The sequence below is a fragment of the Pipistrellus kuhlii genome, unplaced genomic scaffold (assembly GCF_014108245.1).
Source record: "Pipistrellus kuhlii isolate mPipKuh1 unplaced genomic scaffold, mPipKuh1.p scaffold_m20_p_8, whole genome shotgun sequence".
NCBI classification, from domain to species: domain Eukaryota; kingdom Metazoa; phylum Chordata; class Mammalia; order Chiroptera; family Vespertilionidae; genus Pipistrellus; species Pipistrellus kuhlii.
Window position 1 is genome coordinate 26,981,081 of NW_023425584.1, and position 25,444 is coordinate 27,006,524.

Below are 25,444 nucleotides of genomic sequence, written 5' to 3' on the forward strand. Positions count from 1 at the left end.
ATCTTAAGGACATTGTTTACATGATAATTACATTCCTGAAAAATTGGTCATTAACAGCCATGTGAATACTTTCTTGAGATTCTCATAAAAAATAAATTCTAGGTTCAAGTTCTCAGCCAGATGGACACTTGGTGGGGACCTTGTGGGCTGTGCAATATTTTGTGCACCTTAAAAGGGACTTTGGGCCACGAGGCTGCAGTGGACATAGGGGTAAGGTCTCTGTCCATCCTCAGCACCCCCATCCGGCAAATCCCTGCTTTGGTAGATGCCCACCATGTTCCACACGTGGCCCTGGTGGTCAGTGCACATCATAGCAACCAGTTTAGTTTTTTCAGTCTTGTCTATTTGCATATTAGGGTTTTATATAGAGATGTTTAGTATCTGTGGTTGGCCCTTATCCACTAAACACCTCTAGAATATCCTAATCCTTGTTAACAGCCTTTAGAAGATTCCAAAAGCACTCCAATTAAGAATTACTGTCTTCTATGATTTAAGATTCATCCTTGGTATCAGGGAGAGCAACCAAACATCCCCTGAAACAATTTAGGTTCTACTAGGAAGGAGGGAGAGCTGCCTGGCTAGATACCCACTACTGTCTCAAGCTTTCCCATGTGTAGTGAACATACAGCAGTATTCCTGATACAAACCAATAAAACACTAGTGGAAACAGCCTTGAAAAGCCAAAAGATTTTATTCAGATAGTTTCCCTTTGTGACAAGTGCTAGATAGGTCCCAAAAGGAACTTCTGATTTTCCTAAGTGGTCTTTCAGTAACTGCTTATGGTTGCCCAAACCTGGAATGAACAAATCTTATCAATCTTCAAAGTGCATCCAGAATCACCATTTCCACTTAGTTGATACCTGGATTATTATAAGTAGTTTTCCCCACTTAAAATTACACACCTTGCTACTTTTTTCCCACAGCAGTGATGAGGCCCCTCATTACCATGTCCCTAACTTCCTATTTTACTTTGTGATCTTTGTCCTCCCTTGCAGGAATTCTCCCAGGTTTCCACTTAGCTCACTCTATTCCTAAGCTTTGAAATTTGATAAAATAGCTCCCAGCCCAGCTGGCTTGGCATAATGGTTGAGGGTCAACGGATTAACTAGGAGGTCACAGTTTAATTCCTAGTCGGCATACATGCCCAGGTTGTGGGCTTGACCATGGGGTATGCAGGAGGCAGATGGTCAATGATTCTCATCAATATTTGTGTCTCCCTTATTCTCTGAAATCAATAAAAAATATATTTTAAAAAAAAGTTCCCTCAAGTCATTATTTCCTATCCTTTATCCTATTTTTCTCCTTAGCAGTTATTACCACCCAATGTTTTTCCTTCCCCCCACTATATGATCTGATCAAGTATATGTTATCCCTCCCACCCCTCCCCCCATATTCATGTGTTGAAATCTTAAACTTAAGGTAATGGTGTTAGGAGGTGCAGCCTCTGGAGAGTGATAGGCCTTGAGGGTGGAATAGGAGTAGTGCCTTTATAAAATGGGCTTCAGACATTCCTTGACCCCTTCCACCTTGTGAGGATACAATCAGAATGTGACCTAGAATAGGATCATTACCTGACCATGCTGGTACCCTGATGTCAGACTCCCAGCCTTCAAAACTGTCAGAAACATTTTTGTTTTACAATCTACCCAGTCTGTTTTGTTAAATCTCAAGATTTACAGTTACCACACAAGCTCCACAGGTCAAATTTTTTTACTTCTATTTCCCAACACCTAGAACAATGCTAAAACAAAAGCACTCAAATCTTTTGTCAAATTAGTGAATCCCGCTGCAAAATGAGGTGGGTTAAGGTCCCTTCGTTTTTTTAAATTTGTCTAAATCATATTAAGAATACTAGAGGCAACTTATACCAAATCCAGAAACTAAAACTTAGTTGGTAAGATAAAAAACTTTAATCAGGAAAAGCCAAGGAGAAGTTTATAGGCCTGAAGTTTTCCTGGGCTGGCAAGGGGCTGGGGGACAAGGTAAAAGGAGTGAGCAGAATAAATTTGCAATCTTTCATACTTCCTAGATGAGTCCAGTTCCGTTGTAGACTTATTCTATGTGATCTTGAACTATATTACTACTAGAGGCCCGACACAAAATCCATTCAAGAGTAGGCCTTCCGCAGGCTGCTAGCACTTGGTTCCCTCTGGCACCCAAGGACCTGGGCTTCCCTTGCAGCCCCGCTTCATCCAGGTCATCTGGTTTATTTAGCATATTATGCTTTTATTATTATAGATTTACCCAGTAAAACTTTTTCCTCAACTTTTTTTAAACTTAAAATTTTTTGTTTATTGAGTTTTTAGAGAAACATTGATTTGTTATTCCACTTATTTATGCATTCACCGATTCTTGTATGTGCCCTGACCTGGTATCGCACATAAAAGAACATGACACTTCAACCAAAATATTTCAGCACATATCTTGTAAGAACACAACCTTCTCCCCACAACTATTAATATCAGGAACTTGACACTGATATAATACTATTACCTAATATGTAGCCCATATTAATATTAACCTAATTGTCTCAATACTATCCTCTAACATTTTTCATACAAGGTGAAATCAAAGAGCACATATGGCATTTAGTTTTATTTTATCTAAGAATAGTTCCTTTGCCTTTTTATTTTACATTGACATTTTTGAAGAGTACAGGCCATTTGTTTTTGCAGAATGGCCCTTTGTTTGGATTCACATAATTGCCTTACATTCAGAGTCAGGAATACCACATAGGCATCAAGTCTTTTTTTTATTGAGGTACAGAGAAATATTAATATGAAAGAAGAAACATCAATTGGTTGCCTCCATACTTGCCCTGGCTGGGGACTGAACCCGCAATTTAAGTATGTGCCCAGATTGGGAATCAAACCTGCAACATTTTGGTGCAAGGAATGACCAACTAAGCCACCCAGCCAAGGCTGGACATGTGTCTTTACCAATGCATGAGTTCCCAGGAAAAATAAGATGTTAGTTCTGTGCTATGCTCCACAGTTCATTACAAAGAATCCTTTAATAAGCAATCTGTGAGAGTGGCTTAATTTTAACACTTATACTAGAGATTCTATCTATAGCAATGAGGAGCAGTAAAGATAAAAGCAAGTTCTTATAGTTGGTACACGACAAGATTGGGAAGAGACAACTCAAATTTTGGATATAAACTGCTTCAAACAAACACCCTTCAGTATTTCAGATACCACTGCAACTGCATTCTCCAGTCCTAAGGCTGCTGTGTAAGGGCATTGTATCTTCCCTTCTTGCCCTCTAATATCAGAACAATGAAATAAGTGAAAGTTGCCGAAACCGGTTTGGCTCAATGGGTAGAGTGTCGGCCTGTGGACTGAAAGGTCCCAGGTTTGACTTCACTCAAGGGCATGTACCTTGGTGCGGGCACATCCCCAGTGGGGGGTGTGCAAGAAGCAGCTGATCGATGATTCTCTCTCATTGATGTTTTTAACTCTCTATCCCTCTCTCTTCTTCTCTGTAAAAAATCAATAAAATATATTTTTTTTAAAATAAATAAATGAAAGTTGCCCTAGCTGGTTTGACTCAGTGGATAGAGCAATGGCCTGTGGGCTGAAGGTTTCCAGGTTTGATTCCTGGTCAAGGCACATGCACAGGTTGTGAGCTGACCAATGATTCTCCTTTTTGATGTTTCTATCTCTCCTTCTCCCTCTCTGAAATAAATTTATGTTAAAAAAAATAATAAGTGAAAGCCCTAGATAGAGGTGTTATATGGTGATCTACATTACTCAACCTGTGAACAGCATGAAAGAGATAATTTAGCAATTATACAGAAAACCACTGAAACAGCCATTTCAATAAGTCAAAACAAATATCAGCCATATACAATGCATCATCAAATCCATTTGCAAGAGCAAATCAGGAAGCAAAAGTATCTTCACACTAAGAATGCTGCAGCTGACCCAGCCTTTAATAATTACAAGCTTCAACTCTGATCTGAGTGATATCAGGAAATAAAATGTTCCACTTAAATCACAGGCTCTTAAAACAGGTTCTTATAGTACTTAACCCAGAATGTGGAGATTTAAGGCAATGGGGATGAGGGATAGGCAGTCTACATGAGTGACTTCAGGAGGTCCATAAAGCACTAATTATAAAATGCAAAATGATCAATATTATTTTTTCTGGAAAAATGAGCCATTGATTTCTTGAAGGAAACCATGACCAAAAACAAACCAAAAATAAACAGGTCAAAAAACATATATATATATATATATATATATATATATATATATATATATATATATATATATATAAATAAAAGGCTAATATGCTAAGTGTCCCTTTGACCACCCAACCAGTCACTGTGATGTACAATGACTCCCAGGAGCAGCCGTTCATGACGCACACTGGCCATTTACAAAAAAAACAGCACCGCGAACCTGGTGCCAACAAAGCAACACTTGGCTTCCCCCAAGTGGGACATAGGCCTTGCCACCACCCTGGGCGACAGCCCACCAAAATGTGGTCCCCAGCCCGGCCCAGCCTGGAAAGGGTGGTTGTGGCGCTGGGTAATGACATCACGTAGCAACACCTGGCTTCCTCTCCGGTCAAGGGCATGTACATTGGTTGCGGGCACATCCTGGTGGGGGGTGTGCAGGAGGCAGCTGGTCGATGTATCTCTCTCATCGATGTTTCTAGCTTTCTATCCCTCTCCCTTCCTCTCTGTGAAAAATCAATAAAATATACTTAAAAAAAAAAAAAAAAAGCTTCTGCACAGCCAAAGAAACCATCAACAAAACAAGAGAGCCCACTGCATAGAACATATTTGCCAATGTTACAATAAGAGTTTAATCTCCAAATGTTATAGGAAACTTATACAGCTTAAAAGGAAGCTAAACAATCCAATAAAAAAAAATAGGCAAAGGACCTAAATAGACACTTCAAAGTGGACATTCAGAAGACCAAGAGACATATGAAAAAAATGCTCAAAGTCACTAACTTTGGAGAGATGCAAATCAAAGCAATGAGGACTCTCGCTGGCTTAGCTCAGTGAGCAGGTTGGCGTGCGGACTAAAGGGTCCCAGTAGGAAGTGTACAGGAAGCAGCCAATCAATGATTCTCTCTCAACATTGATGTTTCTCTCTCTGTTTCTCTCTCTCCCCCTCTCCCTCTCCCTCTCCCTTTCTCTTTTCCCCTCTGAAATCAATAAAAAAATATATATATATTTTTTAAGTGACAATGAGGTACCATCTCACACCTATCAGAATGGCTATCATCAACAAATCAACAAACAACAAGTGCTGGTGAGGATGCGGAGAAAAGGGAATCCTCATGCACTGCTGGTGGGAATGCAGATTGGTGCAGCTACTGTAGAGAACAGTATGGAGTTTCCTCAAATAATTAAAAATGGAACTGCCATTTGACCCAGGAATTCCACTCCTAGGAATATATCCCAAGAAATCAGAAATGCCAATCAGAAAGAATATATGCACCCCTATGTTCATAGCAGCACAATTTACAATAGCTAAGATTTGGAAGCAACCTAAGTGCCCATCAGCAGATGAGTGGGTTACAAATGTGGTACATCTACACAATGGGATACTACGCTGATGTAGAAATTCTTACCATTTGCAGCAGCATGAATGGACGAGGAGAGCATTATGCTAAGCAAAATAAGCCAGTCCAAGAAAGATAAATATCACACGATCTCACCCATTTATGAAATATAATGAACATAAAATGATGAACAAAAATAGATCCAGAGAATAGAAGCATTGGAACAGACCATTAAACCTCTGAGCCTCAGGGAAGGCAAGAGAGATTGGGGGGGTAAGAGATTAACCAAAGGACCTGTATGCATGCCTATAAGCATAACCAATGGACACTGGCAGTAAGGGGGCGAGGGCATATGCTGGAGGGCAGCAGCAGCCGGGGAGAAATCAATGGGGGGGAAAGGAGACATATGCAATAAAAAATTTATTTTTCAACAATAAAAAATTTATTTTTAACAGGCTTGTCTTTGCTGAAGGAAAGAGCATCCCTGTTCTAGTTTTCCCAAGTCTTTTCCACTAGGGACCCAAGCCAGCTTTTGCCTCTAACACACTGATTTCCAATGCTAAATGAAGAGATGGTAAATTTGCATCAATGGGGCAGGTAAGCTTTAGGGCTACAGTTAAACTGCCTGAATCTAGACCACATGTGTCAAACACAAGGCCCGCGGGCCAAATCCGTCCCGCCAGGCCTTGCAATGTGGCCCGCACCGCGCTGTCATCACTGCACTCCGCTGCGTTTCCATCACAATGACAGTTTATGACTGTTCAGTAAACCATTCGGCCCGCGATTTAGGCTGGATTTTAGATTTTGGCCCCTTCTCTGATTGAGTTCAACACCCCTAATCTAGACTATTCTAAAAACCAACTTGTACCTTTCTTTGCCTCAATTTCCCAATCTATGAAATGGGGGTAATGCTCCCACCTCCAAGATGTGGACAAAGTTACAACAACATGCAAAAAAAGACTCAAAGCCCACACAAATTCAGTATATGTAACCATATCAGTGTCTTTCTCCACATCCAACCCATTATCCAGTCCTATCCATGCTAAGCCCACATATCATTCACTTCTATTTGCACTGGCATCACCCTATTCTAAGATACAATTCTCTCTCACATGAATCACTGCAGCAGTCAAAATGATCTCTAAGCTTCCAACTTTTGCTCTTTCCAATTCAAGCCAATCCATCTCCTTAAAAATACAACCAGATCTTCTTGTCACCACCCCATCTCTAAACCCTTTGTTAAGCTGTGCATTAAGAGGCCAACTTCTTAAATTCAGCTTTTCAAGGCCTTACACAATCTGTCCCCTGCACACTGACTTTTTTGACGTTCCTCAAGAGTGTCAGGCTCCCTCCTGACAAACTCCTAACCATCCTTTGGGTCTCATTGCAAAGTTGGGCCCTCTTTCGTTACTCTCACGGCAATCTGAAGTACCTATCTGTACTTACTTTATTACATTAAAGTATAAAAGCACAAGCGGTTATAAACCCAACTAAACTGAAAGCTCCACGAAGGTAGGCACTGTCATCTGGTTTCCCTCCGATTCCTCAGGAAAAACGAATATGCACAGTTTGCGGCCAAACATCTGAATAAACCCAACTAATTAAAAGTTCTGGTTCTCACTTACATAGCTACCCATTTTGCTTCAACCCTCTCCCCACCTCCACTCGGAACAGATCAGACCAAACTATTCATGGAGTCAGTCAGATACATCAAGCCTCAAACCCCAGGTAGCCCCCACCCACCCCCACCCCACCCCCGGCGCCCCCAAAGTGCCGGGTCCGAAGTGAACACCTTAGCATTGAGGCGAGAGGGAACGTGCCTCTTTTTGCCCCTGCAGGTGGCGGGGTCCCGGACCGGCCGGGGGAATATCCTAACCCAGACACCCTGGCCCGGTCTGAACACCAGTCCAGCCCGTCGAGAGGCGCCCTGGCAGCAACACTTCGTCAGCCGTCGAGCCGCGAGGCGCCTCTGAGGCGTCTCAGGCGCAATTCAACCCGTGCGTCCCGGCCCGAGCGCCTACCCTCAGAAGTCCATTCGATTCAAGAAGGGGCGTGGGGGGGGGGGTACGGAAGTACGACGACCCACGTGCCTCGCCCTTTAAGAAGCACCCCCAATTCGAGCCTGGCGGGGCGCCGAGTAAACCCTCGCGAGAGCCACCGGATTCCGCTCGCTTCCTCCTCTCCGCTTACCGGGGCGGAAGGAAGACGGTACTTCCCCGCCCCCGGTCTTACCTCACTAGGCGGCGCGGTCTCAGCTGTGGCCAATCCGCGGGCTCATTGTAGGCCGCGGCTCAGAGGGCCAATGGGAAGTCGCGGCGCGCGCAGAGCGTTCCCTTTTCCGCCCAAGCCCCGCCCTTCCGTCCGCCGACTTCCACTCAGCCTTCGGCGGAGGAAGTGATGTCACAGGCCCCATGTGAGCGGATTGCAACACATGCAGCTGCCTGGAGAGAGGGAGCCGGTGTCCTACGTCAGAGCCGCCGCCGCCGCGGAGTCGCCGCCGGGGAGGACCAGCCGCTGCCGCCCAGGCCTGGGCCCTTAGGTGAGCCAGGGGGAGGGAAAGGCCAGCGACACCCCCCCCCACGGCGGGTCGCGCGGGGCGGAAAGAGGTGGGCCTCTCGGGGGTGGCAAGGAAGGGGGCCGCTCTGCCCAGTGGCGGCGCTAACTCTGTGGTCTTGATGTCTCCCGGCCCCGCCGGGCCGCTCTAGGGAGGAGGAGGCGAGAAGATGGCGGACGACCCCACTGCTGCGGATAGGAACGTGGAGATCTGGAAGATCAAGAAGCTGATTAAGAGCTTGGAGGCGGCCCGCGGGTGAGCGCTGCGTCCGGCCCCCCAGTGCCCTCTTGGTACCCGGACCCCTCAGGATGGCCGCCCCCGCGCCGCATGGCCGGACGAGGAGAACCAGGCACTAGTCACTCCCGCCTTCTGGACTTTTGGGTAGTTGTCCCCGACCCAGGGGCGAGTGTCTATGCGACTGGACCGAGAAGGGGTCCTACCCCCACTTGGGGGGCTCGGACCACTCGACCCCCCCCTCGTGGCAGACTACTACTTTTGTACCCCTCCTAGGCCCTTGAACCCAGCTCCTCCCTCTTCAAGCTCCAGGTGCTGCCACCCAACTCGGGTGCTGTTGAGGGAAAGGGCTCGGCCTTCCTTTCCAAACTACCTTCCCTGATTTCCTTCCTTCTCTCCCTTTACGTTCCTCAGTCAGGCCTCATTAAAATGGCCTCTCCTTCTCGAGCTTCTGGGACTCGGTTGGGTGAAGTTTGGATGGGGCAGAAGGGAGAGGTGGTCAGGGACAACCTCTTTCTGACATCTGGTGTCTCCCAATGTCACTTCCCCCAAATCCTGTAATTAGTCCGAAGCTTCCTGGTTTTAGCTATTCCAGGACTCATCTATAAACTGCAAATGCCAACGTGTGCGGGGAGGTGGAGTAAGGGAGGTTTTGGTTAAGGATCTATATCTAAAAATGCAGAATAAGGGGCTGTTGATATGAATTGCTACATCAGGGTCCCTTTTGGCCTCTCTGGAACTTCTGGGAATAGAGGTGCCTGATGTTTGCAGAAATTCAAAATTGAACTTGGTGGGCTTGAGTGTCTTTTGTAAATGTTGATAAAAAGCTATAGGTGAGTCCACTGTGGGAAAGGTAAACTAGTTTAAAACTAGCTCTGTATGCTCTATTTAAAAAAAAAATTTTTTTTTTTTAATTACTCATTTGGGGACGCTGTGTCAGGCATTCCTATTTTTTCACCTAGTTACTTTATTTTGTTCCTTTCCTACTCGTGGAAACTTTTTACTTATAGGATGGGGGGGGGGGGTTGGGACATTCCTTACTTGTGTGTCTGAATATTCTTAGAAGAGTGACTTGCCTCAGGTCATTAAGAAAGTTTTCAGCTTAAGAATTGAACATTTTGGTTTCCTGCCCACTTTTGTCCTTGATTGGTAGATTTGTAATGATAACATTAAGTTCTTTTTTTTTTTTAATATATTTTATTGATTTTATACAGAGAGGAAGGGAGAGAGATAGAGAGTTAGAAACATCGATGAGAGAGAGTCATTGATCAGCTGCCTCTTGCACACCCCCCACTGGGGATATGCCTGCAACCAAGGCACATGCCCCTGACCAGAATCGAACCCGGGACCCTTCAGTCCCCAAGCCGACGCTCTATCCATTGAGCCAAACCGGTCCCGGCTAATGATAACATTAAGTTCTTAATTGAAGTGTGCTTAGTTCCATGGAAAGCCTAAGGTTAAGACAGGTTTTACCATTGTCTTTTGCTCTTAATAAATTAGTGACAGTTCTGCTTGGGTTGAAACTTCTGAAAGTTTGGTGACTTGGACTTTTGCTCACTCGATATGAACTGAAATAGCAGCTTATTTTTTGTTCTTTAAGTTTGTTTTTCTTTGAATAGAATATTCAGACCTAATTAATAATCTTACAGGAGTTTGAACACAGATAGCTCTGTGCTACATGATGGAATGAATAATTTTCCCCTGAGTGTAAGAAGACTGTACAGGAGGGGGTAATATGGGTCATGACCCATTGTGATGCACTACCAGGAATTAGCCGGGTTCTTTTGTTTCATTAGAATATTTTGTTGTTTTACTTGGATTCCTCAATTGAGTATGGCTTTTATAAATTGCTGCTGTTGCAGTGTTGTTTAAAATTGTCTCTGACCTGTAGATTTGTTCTCGTAATTTGGAAGCAGGTTCACACATTAGAATTTATATATTTTCTCTGAAGAACTCTAGACTATGAATTCTCATCTATAATTTGCCTGATGTCCAAATGACGTAACATTGACAGAATAACTCGGCTTAATGAGTAACAGCATTCCTTTCTACTACTTCAGGAAACTTATTCTTAAATTAGTTCCTAGCCACTTGAAACTTATAAGCTCACCTTTAAAATTTTTAAAGGCTTTATTCCTTTGATTAGCAGGGTTTATTAAAGTTTAATTTTTTTCCTATTGATTTTAGAGAGAGAAGAACATCAATTTGTTGTCCCACACATTCATGTATTCGTTGTTCTGTGTGTGCCCTGATCAGGAATCGAATCCCCAACCCTGGCACATTGAGATAACAACACTGTAACCAAGTGAGCTATCTGGCCATTAAAGTTTAAATGAAGTTCTTACACTCAACTTTTCTACAACATGATGGAGTTAGTTTGGAGTTTTAAACTGGAATAAGCTGTTTAAAATAGCTGGGGAATAGTCTTCCAATAAATGAACAATGTGGTTGATAATCATGTCCTACTTTGCCGACTTAGATTTTATTCAGGATTTGGTTGAGCCCATGAAAATTTAAAATCTTGGCCATTTCTAGGTATCAGTAAAGGAGTCACAAGTTTATTCTGTCTGGCTCAGAGGTTTTCTAGTACCTACCTATTTCTTTTTGGAAATAGCAAAATTGTATTTTCATGGCTGAGTTGTATTACAGACTCAGGTTATCATAGTATACAGTGAGAATGCTTTTTCTTTACCCAATGCTAAAATATTTAAGGGGAAATGTAATGGGCTTTAAGAACAAACGGAATGGCAAAATGAATCTGTGTGCTGGTGTTTGGGGGACATTCTAGGTTTCAGTACTAGATAGCGGTGGATTGAGAGAATTGTGTTGAAAGGGGTGTTACATGTGTAACTTGATTTAAATTGGGCGAGACATTAAGTCCCACTTAAAGTTGGTGGTAGTTTCTTCTTGATTTATGATTGCTCGTGGTATATTCTCCACAGCTGGTATAATGAGGACAAATATGTGCATAAGCCAAAACTGGAACTAGGTCCATGAGAATAGAAAGGTGGTTGCAGATATTCTGAATAAGAAACTAAAGCAGGTGAATGGTAGGTGGGGAATTTTGGTTACTGTTTTTTCCTTGTTTTCTGAGCCAGCAAGAAATAGTATTGGAAGCTTTATAATTTTCAGGTAATAAAATCATAACCAGAGCCTATTCCATCCAAGGACAATGGTGAAAGTGACAGGAACAGACAAGGTTAATTTGGACTCTAAGTTGTGTCTGTATGTGTTAGAAATATTGTTCATGTATCTTCAGCAGGGAACCTTGAATATTTCAGATATAATGAGCCCTCTTGACAGATAATCCATGTTTGAAGATCAGTGCAGTTTGTAAACATCATTTGGGTGCCATCTGTGGTCTTTGGGCATTTTTAAAGCTTACTGTTTAGTTAAAAATAACTTGTAAATACCTAGACTTTGAAGGAAGTAGAAATTACCTGGCTGTATATAGCTGTCTTTCCTGCCCCAAAATACGATTGGAGGGGGATTGAGGTGGATGAGAGACTATTCTCAATAATTATGATAACCAGATATGTGGGGAGTTTCCCCATATCAAGCAATTCTCCAATTCTTAGTGATCACCAGCCGAGTGTCCTACAATTCAGTTCACTTCTGACACTGAAATTAACATCATATCCCACAAGGTAAAGGACTCAGTCCCACAAAACTACTTGAAACCTGGTCCTACTTCTGACTCACAGGCTATAAATTGGGGGTTCAGTAATTTGCTACAGTGGCCCATAGAACTCAGGGAAATAATTTGTGTTTACTGGTTTATTACAGAGGATAATACAAAGGAGACAAATGTACAGTCAGATGAAGAGGTACATATTGCAAGGTTCAGAAGAGTCTGTGTGTGGGCATTATGTCCCTGTGGACCTAGAGTGCACTACTTGAATTTAAAGTTCAATACATTTTATTCAGGAATTTTATAGAACATAATCTGCAGCATGCCACTTTCTTTTCCCCTTCCTTGAGGTCCTTAGGTGGTAACCAATCCCATCCTAAAGCTACTTAGGAGCCTTACCCTAAAGTCACTTAATTAGCATAAACCCAGGTGTGTCCCAAAGGGATTCCTTATGAATAACATAAACAATCCCATCGAGGAATTCTAAAACCAAATTGATTTCTTTCTTTTTTTAATCCTCCTGAGAATATTTTCCCATTGATTTTTTTAGAGAGAGAGTGGGAGAGAGAGGGAAAGACAGAGAAACCTTAATGTGAGAGAAACATATTGTTTGCCTGCTGTACGAGCCCCAATCAGGGCCCAGGCTAGGGAGAAGAAGGCTTGCAACCGAGGTACATGCCCTTAACCTTGGACCCTAGGCTAAGTCTCTCCACTGAGCCAAACTGGCTAGAACTAAGTTTATTTGTTTATTTTTTTAATATATTTTATTGATTTTTTTACAGAGAGTAAGGGAGAGGGAAAGAGAGCTAGAAACATCAGTCAGCTGCCTCCTGCTGGGGATGTGCTGGCAACCAAGGTACATGCCCTTCACCGGAATCAAATTGAACCTGGGACCTTTCAATCCACAGGCTGATGCTTTTTCACTGAGCCAAACCGGTTTTGGCCCTAAATTTATTTCTTATTATACCACATGCTTTTTTTTTTTTTTTTTTTTTTTTTTTTTTTTTTTTTTTTTTTTTTTTTTTTTTAGTCTCCACAAAATTTCTTATATTGTGTTTAATTAAAAATAATTATGAGAGCTCATTGAACAGGTTTTGTAAAAATCTTATAGACAAGTAAAATATATACAAATTGTTAATATAATTTGAGTAAGTTAATGTATGTTAAATGTGTTTGAATACCTTCCTCAAGTGAAAATTGTTGATTAAAAACATTAAATAATACTTGGAATGCTCTTAAGGCAGTAAATTTAAGAGGTTGTAAAAGGAAGAGGGGCAGATAAAAGTATATTTGATAGAGTGTGTTGGTGTTCCTCAGTCCACTTCAAGTGTCACAGACTGCCTGCCTCAACTCTGAACTTGTCCTAACAGCCCTTGTATTCTGGCATGGTGTTCTATGCACTGTGAACCTAATGAACAATTACTCTCTTTGAATTTCACCTCTTGACAGACTTCTCATTGTAGTAGCAGATATTCTTATCCTTCCAGGAAAGGAAGGCCTACTCTGGACACACTCCTAGGTAAGCAAGAGTACCTAATTAGAATACCATTTAAGGCCTATTGCAATGTGGGTTATAGGTGGCTATCCCCCTTTCCCACCTTCTCCTCCACCCCCACCCCCACCCCACACACACCAATTGGACCCTTTTTAACAAAGGGTCCATTTTCTTTGAGCTTGGGGTTGAGTATGTTGCCCAGTGCAGCCTCTGGTGCTGGGAAGGTTTTCAGTTGTGCGAAAATGTAAAATGTCAGTTTTATAGCAGGACTAGATGGTCTTTAATCCTATTGAGTCAGAAGGAGAAATTTGCCTCTTTTCCCAAATATGCTAGAACTGTCCATCTGAGAATTTGGGACAACAAAAATTTCTTCTGAATCCAACTTACTCTCCAGGTATCTCAGAATAGAACCTCCTGGGATACATTCTGTAGGTGGATCTTAATTCTTCAGCAGCCTGCTCTCTTAGTGAGGGGGAGAAGGGATAAGGGAGTTTCAAGGCTCTTCTTTGCATCAGGTTAGAAATTAAGAGGTTTCTCATTTGGAGACACTGTCCTCAGCATAATGAAGTTCCCTCTGATATAACTATATCTTATTGCCACTGGACACATTTTGAATCCTTGCCTACTATCTGTTAGAAAAGAAAAATTCCTTTTTTTCTTATTTTTGCCATTTTTCCTGAACAGGTGTATTTTTCTTCCTTTAATTTAAATGAAAGGAGGTCAAGAAAAAGAATGGTTTTACTTTTATCCCCAACCCAAAATATAATGGTGTTTAATTAAGGGCCATAATTTTATTCTTTTACAGATACAAAGATAAAAACATTAAAATAGACATTAAGGTTTTCTATGTTTTAATCCAGTTCTTTCTCTTTCATCTACTTAATTTGTCTGTAATAGGTGTCTTATAACTCTTTATAAGTTTGCTTTGTCCTTTTTTTTTTTTTAACCTTCCACTTACTTTAGATTTTTATTTTTATTTTTTTATTGATTTGAGAGAGGGAAACATTGATTGGTTGCTTCCCACATGTACCCTGACTGGAGTCAAATCAGTGACCTTTAGGGGACATTGCTCAAGCAGCTGAACCACACCCACCAGGGCTAAATCTTCATTTTAACACGTTTTCAGACGTGTGGCTTCTCGTCCAATGTATGCTTTGTTTTTACTCTTGTCACCACCCTTCCTTCCCAGTTCAGAAGGCTTGACCTTTTGAGATGCCCGACACTGCTTCTTGTCACACAGGTACTGGTTCTGTATGTCTTCTGTTTTCACATTTTCGTTTGAATCTCTAAGGTCAGCTTTAGCAGAATGATCCTAGTCAAAACAAAAGTTTGTCTTTTCAGCCTTGCCTGTGTGACTGGCTGAGCATTGACTTGTGAACCAGGAGGTTACAGGGCACATGCCAGGGTTGCAGGCTTGTCCCCAGTAGGGGGCAGCAGGTCAGTGATTCTCATGATTGTTTCTATTCCTCTCTGAAATCAATTTTTTTTAAAAATTTTAATTTGTCTTTTTATGCTCTATCTGTGGCCTTTTAAATTAGATTGTTTCCCCCAAACGAACATCTAGGTATATGAAAATAAAGCCCATAAATGAATTTTTACTAATAACCAGTCAGCTTACAAACTTCATCAAGCATCTGTTGTGAGCTGGGCAATAGACATTTGTAAGAAATGTGTAGTACAGTCAGAATGTGGTCTGATACATAACCCTAGTTGTAATGATATGAACCATTTCCAGCTCCATATTCATAAGTACATAGAAACACAGTACTTATTGAATGGGTATAGATAATTCAGGTCTCAAATAAATATGTTGGACATTGTCAGAAACCAAAAGATGGATATCTATATTGATTTCCGAGATGGAGGGAGAGGGAGAAGTAGAAACATCAGTGAGAGAAAATCATTGATCCGCTGCCTCCTGCATACTCCACACTGGGGATTGAGCCTACAACCCAGGAATGTGCCCCAGTCGGGAATCAAACCCTAACTTCCTGGTTCATAGGTCAGCACTCAACCACTGAGCCATGCAGGCCAGGTGAGGTGTGTTTTAATCAAGTAATGAAACTAGTTTCCTGAAAAATTGAATAGCACAGATTTTATCCTTACAACAGCTATTACTGCTATTTCTTGGGTGAAGAAATTGAAGTACAGTAAGGAACAATGCTAGATTCTGTTTGTACATTTCTGATTTCAAAGCCTGTGATCCTAGCATACCATACTGCCTTGCTCTTTGATTAGTATTTCTGAATAGAAATGTCTCCCATTTCTTTCTGAAAGACTCTTGTCCAAGGAAATTGGAGTTTACTAGAAGGAGCAGGTGTGCTGAGACCCAAGAGCAAAGATAAAACGGAAACAGGCATGCTGTTTGCAAGTCTATCCTAGGAAAAACTTGGGTGCTGAACATATTTATTTCTAATGAGAATCCATAAAGCAAGTGAGGGAAATAACTTGCTTTTAAATCCCTCCCCAGAAGCTAATTTGTATATTAGAAAGATTAACAGGAAGTCTTTAGCTTTGTTTTATTTGCATAGTACTTACATAGTGGTCAAAAGATAGAAGTTAGATTTTCATTTATAGAGTCCTGTGTAGAACACTGGTAATGAGTCCCTAATGCTGCTTGTGATTGATATCTCCTGACTTTGCACTGATGTGAGAACATTAGAGAAATTTTCCAGCTTCTGTTGCTTCCCTGGTGGAATATTCCACTAGGTTAATTTTGTAAAGTTGTTATAATTCTTTTAAGATGAAGTACATCTCTGTACTTGTAGAAAAAAATAATGTTCCATCAGATATATACATTTTGGGTTTGAATAACTGAGTAATCCTGCTAAGGATGGTACTAAAATGAACTTTGTAAACTTCCTACTGAAAAACTTTGGAAGAGTTTATTTATTCTGTCCTCTAGCCTAGAGGCTGTTTTATGTTAGGAATTAACCATTTATTCATTCATCAGATATTTGAGTGCTCACTGTATGAATCAAAATACGGAACCCATTCCTTATCTGTAGGCTAACGCCACTTAAACTTTTGTATAATCTGACTAAAGTTTTAGAGGAGAATGACTCTCCTTTATGATATATTTAAAAAATAGTTTCTGATGTTCTGGCCATATTGTTTTGTTTTTTATTGCTTTCAGAGAGGAAGGGAGAAGGAAAGGAAAAAACATCAATGATGAGAGGAGTCATTGATCGGTTGTCTGAAACCACGGCAAGTGCCCTTGATCGGAATCAAACCAGAGATCCTTCAGGCTGCAAGCCTATGCTCTATCCACTGAGCCAAACCAGCTAGGGCTGGCCATATTGTTTTGAACTACATTTTTTGCTTGGTACTTTTGTTCTGTTGGAAGATTTGGCAAGTTCTCTATCTTCCCCCCTCCCTCCTTTAGATTGACTTCAGCACCCACCTAACTGTCTTTTCCCTGTGCTATGATGATGGTTCTTTCTGACTGATACCATTAAAGGTCAGAGGGGTAGGGCACAAGGACCTAGAGGCCCATCTAGTTACCATTTAGTGAAAACTATTCATGCTAGGCATTTGTTAAGTATTATCTTTTTTTATATATATTTTATTGATTTTTTTTTACAGAGAGGGAGGGAGAGAGATAGAGAGCTAGAAACGTCGATGAGAAACATCGACCAGCTGCCTCTTGCACACCCCCTACTGAGGATGTGCCCGCAACCAATGTACATGCCCTTGACCGGAATCGAACCTGGGACCTTTCAGTCTGCAGACTGACGCTCTACCACTGAGCCAAACCTGATAAGTATAATCTTAATAGGATCCTCATTACCTTGTAAACTAAGTAAAACTGAGGCCCAAAGATATTTGTGTAATAAGCTGTAGGTCACACAGGACAGAACATGAACCCAAATCTGTCTGATTCTAAAACCTTTGCTCATTCATAACCACCTTCCTTTCTGTTCCCATATTCAACCCATATTAAAAAGATTGCTTTAGTCTCAGAATTTTAACTTGGCTTTATGTGTTGGGTAAGAGAAGAAAAATGTAAACCCCACGATGAAAAAATAAAGACAAAGGTAGTAAGAATTGGAGAGGAGTTGATTTTCAGCTGGTGATCCATATAATGTGGCTAGTTTATCAACTCACAGAAATAATCTGATGATTTTAGTTTTGTTTGTTTTTAATACTCAAACACCTGTATGTTTTTATTGATTTTAGAGAGGAAGGGAAACATTGATGTGAGAGGAAAACATTGATCAGTTGCCTCCTCTACAGGCCAACCAGGAATCAAATCCTGATCAAACATTTTTGGTGTACAGGACGATACTCCAACCAACGGAGTGGCCAGGGCAACTGAGGTTTAAGTTAAGCATCATGGGCCTGAAAAGGATATAGTGGCAACCTTAGCCATCCATATCCTCGGGCTAGCATCAATCATTGAGGTGGGAAAGCTTCTTTGAGAGCATATACTTTAAATCCCAACCAGAGAATATAGTAGGCAGTCTGTAAAATGTTCCTGCCCAAACCTAAAATTAATTCTATTATGATGAGATGGATGGCAGGGCATTTCATGGGGAATGAATGTTCTAGCTGGAAAAATTTGGATATCTCTAAGCCTTGACAATTCAGTGGTGGTTATTGCTGTGGTAAATGATAGCAGTTCACCTGAAATCAAGTGGACTTGGAATTTCTCCTTAGGAGGGGAGGAGAAGTCATAGAATCTCTCTGGTTTCAGCAGGCCAAGACTGCTTGCTTAAAGGTGTAGGAAGCAAGTCCAACACATTGATTCTCAATCCTAGTTATGCATTAGAATTTTTCTGGTTCTGTTTGAATCAATCTATTTGAAAATTGAGATTCCCTCTTACCCACAGTTACCACCACCTTCATGTTCCCTATTTAAGAGCTATTAAATTAGGACTGGCTCAGGGTCTGAGCGTCGACCTATGAACCAGCAGATCATAGTTCAATTCTTGGTCAGGGCACATGTCTGGGTTTCAGGCTCAATCCCCAATAGGGGGTGTGTAGGAGTCAACTGATCAATGATTCTCTCTCATTGATGTTTGTATATTTCTCACCCTCTCCCTTCCTCTGAAGTCTTTCTTTCTTTTCCTTTTCTTTCTTTCTTTCTTTTTTTTTTTACAAAAGAGCTATTGAATTAGAATACAGAATCCTCAGTCGGGCACACACAAGAAACATCTAATGAATGCATAAATAAGTAAAACAACAAACCGGTGTTTCTTCTTTCCTTTCTCTAAAATAATTTTTTTAAGATACTTATAGGTCAAAGAGTGCCTGTTACATTTCCTTGTTATGGCTGACCAGAAGGCACCTTGTATGCAAAGGCTAGAACTCTCTAAAGTTACACATACAAAAAGACACCACAGCCAAGCTTTGCTCTAATTACCTTGAGTTTTCTTCCTTAGAAACCTTTCAGTAATGGCCATTCAATGACAAATATTTCCATTTTCATATGTTCAGGATCCATGGTTGGATTGGATGAGTACCTGGTAGGACTACCCTAACCTCTTTCCCATCCTAGAGAGAGACTTTTCCTTCAACAGTCTCTTTGAGAGTGAGGAAAAGAAAAACTTGAGCTATATGGTTTGTTTGTTATTGTTTTTTAATTCTCTTCCTGAATTTTGTCTAGTTTTATTTACTCTCAATATTTAGTCTGTTTACAACTACTTCTTCCTGTCTCCCAGCTGTTTTATTTCTCAGAAGTTAGTTCTCTGAGTAGAAGCATTGATGAACCCTTCTTTGATAAGGGAAAGGGTCCCTAAAATGAGAACAAAAAATAATATGTGAGCAGAGGTCCCTGGAAGCCATACATTAGCACATTGTTATATGTTGTGTCTGGCTTTGTCAAATTTTTACAACTTGCATGTTGATCATTGCTGTTCCTGATAATTCACTAGCTCTGGGATGAGTGTCTTTCACACGCAGAAAAGCAGGTGAAAAACTATTAAAATTTAAAAAGGGTGTAGTTTGCATATATAGCCAGCAGCTCCTTGGCTTTATTTCTTGTGCTTTCCTGGGGTTGTTCACTGTACTTTAAAATAAAATTTGCATTCAGCTCCCTTGGTTTTATTTTGGTATTTACACAAACTAGTTTAACAATTTTGATTTGATTGGCTTGCATATAGAGTAAATGAGTATTTGTGTTTGGAAACTTTCCTGGGAAAACTTTAATCTGCTTGTATTAAACCCAAGATACAAAACATCAGAAATTATGAAGTAGCCTTTAAATTTCTAAAGTGGAAGCCATTAAGTAATACTTATTTCCTCTTTACCAGTCAGGTGTCTTATAATAAAGATGAATTCAGTAAAGGTTACCCACAACGGTGTTTACCCCAGATGAGGTAGGGAAAGTCACAAAGGAAAACTAGTGAAAGGTAATTTTTTGAACATTAGTCAGAATTCAGGAGTAAGAGGCCAAGACTAACTTGGAGTAGTGTTTCAGATCAAGCAACTTGGTAGAGGTTTATCAAACAAATTTTTGGCAAGCTATATTTCTGAATTTTTATTTTTATTTTTTAAGAGAGAGAGAAACCTCAGTTTGAGAGAGATCAGTTGCCTCCCTTATGCACCCTCAACTTTTCAGTGCACAGGACAACACTCAGCCACCTGAACCACTTCAGCTAGGCAGCTAAACCATTATTTAGTTGGAATCCTATAACAAGATTATGTTCTTTGGTATCTTCACTGCTTTGTCCTCTCTAGAAGTTACTTGGATGTGAGTGTAAGGTTGCCCAACTCTGGTGACTCTTCAGTAAAGTTGTTTAAGAAATGCCTATATCTTATTAACTTAACCTATAGTAGAAAGTAAGTTATTGCTTATCTTTTTTTTTAAATATGCTTCAAAAAAATTGTTTTATTGCTTTTTTAGAGAGAGAAAAGGAGAAGGATAGAAAGATAGAAACATTGATAGGCTGCCTCCTGCATGCCCCCAAGTGGGGATTGATCCCAAAACCTTTGCATGTGCCCTGACCATGAATTGAACCAGGGACCTCTTGGTTCATGGGTCCAATGCCCAACTACTGAGTCATACCACCTGGGCAATAGCTGCTTTTTTTAAGGTCTTACTTTGTCCTCCACATGGTTATTTGCTTTAAGGATTTCCTTCAGGCATTTTGGGTTCTCTCCATTATTTTTGTCCCAACATCCTCTCTATCCTCAAATTTTCCATCTTTTTTGTTTTATCTACACTAATAAAAGAAATATGCAAACTGTGCCTCCACAACGTCCATCAACCAATCAGGAGTGAGTATGCAAATTAACCCAACAAAGGTGGCAGGTTAATTTGCAGGCGCAGAGTGGCGGAGTGGGATGCCTATTATGAGGAGGGAGCTACAGGAGCAGTGCTCTGCCAGGAGTGAGGATTTGCAGGCTCCTGGGCAGCTGGAAGCGAAGCCAGGGAAAGGAAGGTCTATTCTTGCACGAATCTTTGTGCAACAGGCCAGGCCTCTAGTTTTAATATAAGCATTTATTTGAGCCATACTGACAACATACACCAGGGAGCAATATCTAAAATTCTCCCAAATTTTCCATCCTTGGGTGTTTTGGTTCCTGTTTGTTTCCTGAGTTATGAATCATTGCTTCTGCTATTCTTGGGGTCCCTTCTCATATCATTCCCTACTGATTACCTTTTTGCTAGTTTCATCTCCTAGGAAACTACTCTGTAAATCAGAGCACATCAGCATTTAGAAATTGAGCCCTTTTGAGAAATAACTCCCTTGGTCCCTAAAGATTCCAAGAGCCTCTAGGGTGAAGAAAAATGCTCTTGAGAATTTTTCATCTGAAAGGAAGTACAAGCCAGGAAAGTCAATATTCAAACTTATCTGCCTTCCATTTTCCCTGTCTTATATATTTTTATATTACACATTTGCATAAGTTGACAATCCCTGTTTAGAGACAGGTTGGTGGCACCTACACTGTTTGAAGTTAAATGTTTCCAGCCACTCACAGAACAAATTTCTTTTCTGACTGTAAAAATCTTTTTTTTTGTAATAAAACATTTGTTTCATTTGGGAATTCTTTTTCTATCTAGTTCAGAAACTGGAACGAGGCCACAGGTAGAATTTTATTTATGTCTGATCTTTGGATTTTTAGCACTTTGTCCTAGTTTTTTAAAGTTCCTTTAATGTGGTTGTGCTGTGAAAAGTAAAAAGAGTTTAGAGAGCAATACACCTGGCTAATGGTGGGGGGGGGGGGAGAAAGAGAGAGAGTGAGTGAGTGAGTGTGTGAGTGAGTGTGTGTGTGTGTGTGTGTGTGTGTGTGTGTGTATACGTACAAGCAAGATCACTCTGGTTTGTCAGCACTACAGTGAAATTTTAGTTTGATTTAAATATTGGAAATAACATTTATATAGATAAATAACTATGGGTCAGGTTTGGTATTTTGGAGACTTATGTCATTTGAGGTAGCTATCTTGTTTCCCCAAAAACAAGACAGTGTCTTATATTAATTTTTGCTCCCAAAGATGCACTAGGTCTTATTTTCAGGGGATGTCTTATTTTTCCATGAAGAAGAATACAGTACACATTTATTGTTAAATGAAAATAAAGGAAATTTATTACCTGTATACGGTACGGTAGTACGGTAGTTGTCAACACAAACCAGACAAACTGTGAATCCTATAGTATCAAGAATTTACTCATTTATTCAATGACAATCATGTCATCATCTTCTGGAACATCATCATAACAATCCAATTCCTGAATTTCCTGGTAAATTTCTTGTGACTCCATTTTTTTTAGAATCAGTGGACCAAATCTCTCATGTTTAGCCTAGGGGGGGGGCCTTATCTTCGGGGGATGCCTTATATTTCAGAAGGAAACCTGTAAATAGGTCTTATTTTCGGGGAAACACGGTACATATACATTTGCTTGATTCTCTGGTCTGACTAGAATGCTTGCTCCCCTATCCTAGGGGTGGCAGCAGAGCAAACACCATACTGTCGTTAGTCAACTTGGGGAAAATATCACCAAGGTTATGAACCAGCCCTCTAGATTTTGAATAGAAACACCAACATTTAACCGAAACCGGTTTGGCTCAGTGGATAGAGCGTCGGCCTGCAGACTGAAGGGTCCTGGGTTCAGTTCCGGTCAAGGGCATGTACCTTGGTTGCGGGCACATCCCCAGTGGGGGGTGTACAGAAGGCAGCTGATCGATGTTTCTCTCTCATCGATGTTCTAACTTTCCCTCTCCCTTCCTCCCTGTAAAAAATCAATAAAATATATATTTTTTTTTTTAAAGAAGAAAGAAAAAAACACCAACATTTGGAGCTATAACATGAGCTGACAATCTGGAACTGTTTTTATTTTGCTTTGTTTTGTTTTGCTGTTGTTATTTGTTGTTGATTTTTTTTCCCATTGCTTTTCAGAGAGAGTAGGAGAGACAGACAGACACAGACATCTATGTGTCAGACACATCAACTGGTTGTGTCACACGCCCTGGCTGGGGTGCAGGGATCAAACTCATGACCCTTTGCTTCAAGGGCCTGTACTCTAACCAGTGAGGGACACAGACCAAGATGGAACTAACTGTTTTGATAGTGGAAGGACCAGATAGCCAATTTGTTTACTTGTAAAGAATGCTGCTAACCGGAGGACCTGTGTGATTTACCACTAGGAGCAAACCTTCAGAAGGCAGGATCTTGTGTGAATTAGGTCCTATGACAAAACTAATATATAGAGTTTCTTCTAATGTTATTGTTCCTCTGACTGTGCTTCTTCGCTGCTCTTTATTAGTCACTTGGCACATAAGCCAATTGACTTGATCTTGTATCCATTTTTCTAATTTCTTTTTCTTGGCAACTTCTGCTGGACACTGGATATATGTAATTATTGATTAAGGTATCCCATATTTGTCCTTAACCCCCTCTATTCCAATCCCCCACCCCTCCCCACTCATGCTCCCACCTCCCTATTGTCCTTGACCACTGGTTAGGCTCATATGTATGCACATAAGTCCTTTGGTTGATCTCTCCCTTTCATCTCCACCCTCCCATTGAAGTCCAACAGTCTGACCCATGGCTTCTTATCTCTGGGTCTGTTCTTGTTCATTAGTCTATGTTCACCATTTCCCCTAGATGAGTGAGATCATGTCCTACTGGAAATATACTTAAAAGAATCAAAAAATGAGACAAGCAGTAATCATTATGCTGAAAGGCATATGAATTTGTAGTGAGTTTCTTTCTGGGCCAACAGTTCTTTTGAGACCCAATTTCAATGTCAAACAGTTCCTTATGTGTACATGTCAGCAATGATATTTCAGTTCTGGATGGTGGACAAATGGTGGTATGCAGGTCCAACCCTCTCTGGTTTGGTCCTGGGCAACCTGCAGTGATACACAGCTGCTGACTGCTATTATGGCAAGGCGTCGTCAGCATCTTCCATCTCTGGACTGCTTCTCTCCTGTCTTCATGGTTGGAGTAGTCCTGTCACTTCCTCTCTGTTGTCAGAATCCACAAGATCTCGGAATTGTTTTCTGAAAATATACAAACATATTCTCGACCAAAATTTAATCAAGGGATATTTTCTATAGGATGTTTTTATTTTTAAAACTAGTGGCCCGGTGCACAGATTGGTGCACACTGAAAGGAAATTAATTAGAAGGAAGATTTTAATATTGCTGTTTGCCCTTTCTATAATAGAAGTGTCAGAGATAAAAGAAAATTAGTAAAATGTATATGAAAATCTTATATAATAAAAGCTTAATATGCTAAATGTTTGACCGTTCATTCGACCAGTCACTATGATGCACTCTTGACCACCAGGAGGGCAGGTGCTCCCATGGGCCCTCCCTGGCCCCTATTTTGAACCAGCAGGGTCCCTTGGCCTGGCCTGCGCCCTCTCACAATCCAGGATGTTAGAGAGCTGATTTTGGCCCAATAAATGTCAGCCAGGCAGGGACCTCCCACCAGTGCATGAATCCATGCACTGGGCCTCTAGTAATATATAGATTGGTTGATAAATAATATGATATAACAGCAACAAAGACATGATATAAAAAACATAAAAACAATGACTGAGAAATTGATTAAACTGGCCACTTAGCCTTTTTTATATATAGATTTTTTTATTTTTTATTTTTTTTATTGCTTTCAAAGAGAAAGGAGAGAGAGAGAGAGAGAGAGAGAGAGAGAGAGAGAGAGAGAGACATCAAATGAGAGAATCATGGAACAGCTGCCTCCTGCTCACCCCACAGTGGGATCGAGCCTGCAACCTGCCCTGACCAGAAACTTAACCTTGACCTCCTGATTCATGGGTCATTTCTCAACCACTGAACCATGCCAGTTGGGCACTTGTCTTAACCTTTAAGGTCATGATCTCTGAGAATCTCAGAAAGTAACATGTAGAAAACATTTTGTAAAATGATATCACATTTCTTAATATTTGCTCATATCAGATCAGTTTTTGCCTTCAACAAATAAATTAGCTCAATTTGTACTGCAGGTATTGTAAAGAAGCCATATTTAGGGCTTTTATAACATTTCTTGAGAAAAACCACTCCTTATCTTTTTTAGTATGTTGCCAGGTTAAGAGATCAACAGACCTTAAAAGGAAGTATCCTATAATGTAGTGAGTCTTTGCCATATATTTTTTTAAATAACAGCTTTATTGAGATAATTTTCATACTATAAAACTTACCTCCTTTTATTTATTTTTTTATTGGTTGTTTCTTGTGTCCTGACCTACCCCCTACTTATTTATTTTTTTATTTATTTACTTACTTATAAACATTTTTTTTAAATTACATATTTTATTGATTTTTTACACAGAGGAAGGAAGAGGGATAGAGAACTAGAAACATCGATGAGAGAGAAACATTGACCAGCTGCCTTTTGCACACCCCCTACAGGGGATGTGCCCGCAACCAATGTACATGCCCTTGACCGGAATCGAACCTGGGACCTTTCAGTTCCCAGACTGACGCTCTATCCACTGAGCCAAACCAGCTAGAGTTGGCCTATTCCCTTTTTAAAGTATGCAATTCACTGGGTTGCTTGTTCAGAGTTGTGCAACTATCACTGCTGTATAATTTT

General features: G+C 40.7%; 1 protein-coding gene and 1 long non-coding RNA gene across 4 annotated transcripts in view; both read left to right on the forward strand.

The window, feature by feature from the left end:
* Nucleotides 1-7,902: 7,902 nt before the first annotated feature.
* The window catches only part of ETF1 (eukaryotic translation termination factor 1), a 30,324-nt gene continuing 12,782 nt past the window's right edge, over nt 7,903-25,444 (forward strand). The window contains exons 1-2 of one of the 3 annotated variants that reach the window (XM_036424119.1): nt 7,903-8,062; nt 8,229-8,332. In XM_036424119.1, the coding sequence (XP_036280012.1) occupies nt 8,247-8,332 (86 nt within the window). In that variant the 5' untranslated portion in view covers nt 7,903-8,062; nt 8,229-8,246. Of the gene's footprint in view, nt 8,063-8,228; nt 8,333-8,439; nt 8,459-13,439; nt 13,462-25,444 lie in introns of those variants that run through there. The other 2 variants (XM_045576844.1, XM_045576843.1) reach the window with 2 other exon arrangements.
* On the forward strand, nt 16,420-17,377 carry LOC118711155. Its single transcript, XR_004985657.2, has 2 exons — nt 16,420-16,978; nt 17,202-17,377. It is a non-coding gene; the product is annotated as an uncharacterized LOC118711155 (long non-coding RNA).